Source organism: Synchiropus splendidus, chromosome 1, assembly GCF_027744825.2.
Source record: "Synchiropus splendidus isolate RoL2022-P1 chromosome 1, RoL_Sspl_1.0, whole genome shotgun sequence".
Lineage (NCBI taxonomy): Eukaryota > Metazoa > Chordata > Actinopteri > Syngnathiformes > Callionymidae > Synchiropus > Synchiropus splendidus.
The window spans coordinates 59,863,253-59,868,000 of record NC_071334.1 but is presented as its reverse complement, the minus strand read 5'-3'; the positions used below and the strand labels follow the sequence as shown (position 1 = coordinate 59,868,000).

Genomic DNA, 4,748 nt, shown 5'->3' with positions numbered 1-4,748 from the left:
TTCTTCCACTGTGCTCTGCATTGAGGTGGTGCAACCTGTTCGCATTGTCTCTTGACTCTATTGAAAGTTAAAAATAGTGTTTATTTCCGGCCTCCACCTGTATTGAGATGTGTTATTTCCCACAATCCTATGGAAGTTTATTTCTGCCTGATCTAACAACCGATGTTGCACATAGTGATTTTCACATTTTTTGATGTCCTTGAAGATAGTTCTTGCACACCATGTCACAATTTTCTCTGTATTTTGTCAATAATTCAGGAAAATAAATGCATTTTCAGAATTTATTTGTTTTTTTTCAAACTCTGGTAGTTTTTTTTTTCTCTCCATATCTAATGTACTAGCCCATAGTGACCTGCAACACTTGAAGCTCTTCTGAGAGCCTCAGTTTTAAATACAATTATTTTGATTAATGTCATGCCACGTGCCTCCCAGTGGAATTTTATTGCTTTTAAAGACCCAGTTCCCCACAAAGCCTGTATGAGCTCAAGGTTCCAAAAGTGGCCACCGCAGGGTAGTGGTCAGGGCAACAGAAGAGTGAATACAAAATCCTATGTTTTGTCTTTTTTTTTTTTAAGTAAATCATTGGAAGAAAAGTGACTTGAAGTTGAAAAGCGTGACCAATGTTGAAGGTGCTCAGTTTCTGTTCTTTCAGACCTACAGTGTTTGAATCTGTGTACTCATGTGGTTGTGTTCTATACCCCACTGGGGTTGGCAGCAGTTACCAGTCCATGGAATTATTTTGCTGGTTCTTGGCTGAAAAGTTTGGTCCATGATGGTGAACTATTGACCAACTATACAGTTAAAATATTACACTGAAGCCAATCAAAGCCAGACTGTTATTTTTCCCAAACCTGTTTTGTGTGTACAAACTTGCCAGCACTTTTTGGCTCCCGGCGTGTCAGGTGACGTGCTAGTATGAACTCAGGTGCTTGGCCCGCATGAGTCTAAAAAAGGCTAGTGTATAATGGATAGCAGCTGTAATATGAGAACCACTATAACAAGGAGACTGCTGGGGGCAAATGTTTCAAAATGGTTCACATGGCTGCCAGGAGAAACAAATGGTATTAACCCATCAATTGACTCAATGAAAAGTAGTCAGCGGGTGGCACAGTGTGCAGTGGTTTGCACTGTTGCCTCTCAGCAAGAAGGTTCAGAATCCAGCTATGGACATTTGTGTGGAGTTTGCATGGGTTTTCTCTGGGTCCTCCAGTTTCCTCTCACAACCCAAAGACATGCTCACTAGGCCTGGGTCGGTTATCTGGTTAAAAGACCTGCAACCTAATCCGTGTGGTGGCATAAGTGAAGCACTGATGCAAAGTTTTAGTTCACTTGAGTCCTCAACAACACTTCTGTGACGTTGTACTTGTCTGAGTTATCCTTGCCAGGAAGCAACGTTCTTGATCCCTCTGGCTCTTGAATGGTCCCCTAGTCTGATCAGACATAACTGGTTACCCTAGTTACCAACACTGTACCATCGTTGAATGGCGCGACCCTCTGAAAAACAACAACTTAGCTACACTAATGCCCATCTCAAATAAAAATACAGACATCTAAAAGAGCTTCACTTCTGATACTCTGGCTCTCTAAATGTAGTACCTTTCATGTGTGAAACGTTTGATCAGTCCGCGTAGCCACGCAGGAACAGTAGCATTACGTTTCACACGGTGCCTTGTCACAGACCTCTAGAGAGCGAATTCAGCCAAAATAAAGAGGTGATTGTCTCTTACAGTGTGTCCTTGTATGAGACGTGGAGCCAGTCACACGGAGGAGGTAATGTTGCCTGACCAGATGCCTGGAGAAAGACAACCGGCCCGGCTGCATTGTCAGTTTACTTATGAGGTAAACACTGAAATCATGTAGCGTGAAAGCCTGTTTGTGTTCAAAAGTCGTCCCTGGTCCGTTTCTGACATCTGGTTTCAGGAGTGGATTTGTATTTCGGCTGAACAATGTTTGTCTCATTGTATATCAACACGAGCACATTCCACGTATTTTGCTGTGTCTATTGGCTTTGGTGTGTCGCTTTCATTTGCAGGAGCTAACTGCGCGTTTTCCAGAAAAAAAGAACAGGATTTCTAACCAGCATTGTCAACCATGACAGTCACTGTATTCCCTGCACTCAACACGGACTCGACCCCAAAGGCCAGCGGCTCAGTTCAACTGCCACCCAGACATTTCTGAAGAAGTGACTTGTATAGATATATATGATAATACAGTAGGTGATCTGCTCCAGACAGGGGTGAGCTTAGATCTCCTGTGACTGGAAGGAACTTTATAAAACACATTTTGCTAGATATTCATAAAAATGTATTTGTTGATCTATTCCAAGTTAAACCGTCCATCTGTCTCTTAAATGTTGTAAGTACAGCCAATGGATCTCGGCCACATATCTTCTAGGTCTGCCATAAACTACACAATATCGGGCCTGATGTTTTGAATACTTACTACAGGGCAACTCCAGAGACATTCAACTTGAATACGAACTGGCCATTTTGTGGAATCTTCAGAACTATCTTGCACAACTCGAGCCACTCTGGTCTTAGGGATGATGGTTACTTAAAAACTTATTCTTCTTCAATGGCAATTGTTTCCTCTTCCTTTCATCCACTGGCTCAACAAGATGCTGTCAGTTGTCCAATTGGAGAAACTTAATAATGGAATTCAATAGGATGAGTACATTTGAGAGAAGCAGGGGATCTTTTCTGAGTCACTGTAATTATCATTATTCACCTTTTTTGTCAAGCATCTTACCACCATTGTGATTGATCATTGTTGAACATTATCTGCTTCATAAGTAGTGTGTTTTGTAAAATCTGAAGCTGTAAATAAAGCATCAAAGATGTATCTATTTGTTGGAAAAAAAAAAGATGTCAGTACGTTGAAGTCAGAGAGAATTGCTTCAAATGTGAAATTTGGTAAGCTGCGACTGTTGCAGTGCATTATGGACTGAACAGCTTATAAGAAGCTAATATTAGACATGACATGCTGGAGATTGATAAACTTATGTTGGTCTCACACAAAGTTACTGACCATCCGTGACTTTAGAAAAAGCAAAGCATGTCTTCACTAAAACTGAAGGTTAAAGTGATATATTTCAATATCAAAGTCTATATTTTGAAATGACAAACATCCTGTATTTGGATCTTTTACCTTCGTTTTAATTGTTGTGTAAAAATACTCTCTTCTTATGTTTGTGTTAAATGACAGTATGAGCGTTTTTGTTCCCTGATGGACTATCTGGATCAAAACTCCACATCACCTGATGATTTCATAGAACACTTTAATCACAGTGTGTTGTACAAATCTTGGTCACCCCAGTGCATAAGTGCAATTTTAGAAAATAAGTATGTACATACTAGTCAGAGGGAATATATATATTTACAAGAACACACATTTTAAACACTTTCTTATTGCACGTTTTCAGGTACAACATGAAGAATCACATTGACGGCGTTCTATGGCAGATCCGCTTCCTTCCATTCCCGACAGTTAAAAAAAAATCCGATTTGATCTGAGCAAGTCTGGAGACTTTGACTTGCACCTCGACGGCAAGACTACAACATAAAGGCAAGTTTGGATTTCAGCTGGCGTGGTCACAGGTCAGCATCATAGGGTCTTCCGCTGTCGGCGGTGTTGACGGACCGCGCTGCGGGGCTCTTGGCTCGCGGGAAGGACACGTCATCGTCCAGGGAGTCCTTGGAGTAGGGGACGCTGCTGGCGCTGCTCCGCGGCCGGTTGAGACTGGGGACGTCCACCCGCCTGGGTGTGGGCTTCGGGTTGTAGCGGTTCCTGACCTCCTCCACGCGGACCTCTCCTCTGTTCTTGCCACCGCAGCATCGGCAGATCCCGATGAACATGACGAAGCCGCCGAGGATCTCGAAGATGCCCCCGATGTAGCCCAACACGATGCAGTAGCCCACCCGAATGGTGACCGTCTGGGTCTCCGTGGTTATGTCCTCGAGGATGTGGGTGTACCAGGCGATGGGGATGATGGTCATGACCCCTGAGAGGAAGATGAGGATCCCGCCCAGGCCTGCCACGACCCAGTTCGGGGTTTCTCTCCAGCAGCGGACGCCCGGGATCGCCACGGCCAGACCCACCAGGGTGACCACCAGCGAGGCCACCATCAGACCCTGTGCCACCTCGATGATCTGGTTGCCGAAGTAGGTGGTGTCGTCCTGTCCACATGAGATGGAGGTGGAAGTGTCTCTGGCCTCGCAGATGTCCCAGATGCCCTGCTGGATGAACAAGTTAGTCGCTTGGCCCGGGATGTCATGGATGGTCCTCCAGTTGGGCGACACGGTGGAGGTCAGATTCAGGATCCAGCCACACGGAGCCATCACCATGCCGAAGATCAATATGCCCGGGGTCCGCATGGAGAGCCGGATCCACTCCTGCGCTGATCGCCTCGGCATGTTTGCAGCCTCCTGATGTTGTTGTCGACGTGTTTACTCCTCAGGTTGCGTCTGAGAGCTCGAACGTGAGCCGCTTCCTTTTGACAGCTGCTTTTAAAAAACAAGTCAGACTGAAACCTGCAGGTGGGCGGGGCTACCTGTCCGTGCCGGGACAGGTGTGTCGCCAGCCGCGGCTGCAGCAGCCGAGGCGACACAGCGCAGTTTCGACCAGTCTGGCCACATTTAAAGCCTCTCAAGAAAACGTTTGGGTTTGACGTGAACTTACCAAGACCAACCGCTTTTGAAAGTAAAACGTCAAATGAACATTTTGTGTTTAGAGTGTCTTTTTCATCCCGT

The 4,748-nt window shown here is 45.1% G+C and overlaps 1 protein-coding gene across 1 annotated transcript; it reads right to left on the bottom strand.

Annotated features, from left to right (window-relative positions):
* Window positions 1–3,260: 3,260 nt before the first annotated feature.
* cldn23.1 (claudin 23.1) lies at window positions 3,261–4,489 on the bottom strand. The gene has a single exon (XM_053849612.1). The coding sequence runs from the start codon at window positions 4,410–4,412 to the stop codon at window positions 3,591–3,593; it is 822 nt and encodes a 273-aa protein (XP_053705587.1). The 5' UTR covers window positions 4,413–4,489; the 3' UTR covers window positions 3,261–3,590.
* Between the last annotated feature and the right edge of the window lie 259 nt (window positions 4,490–4,748).

Excerpts from the sequence above, each read along its gene's own strand:
- cldn23.1 (XM_053849612.1), bottom strand. The coding sequence starts at position 4,412 with ATGCCGAGGCGATCAGCGCAGGAGTGGATCCGGCTCTCCATGCGGACC.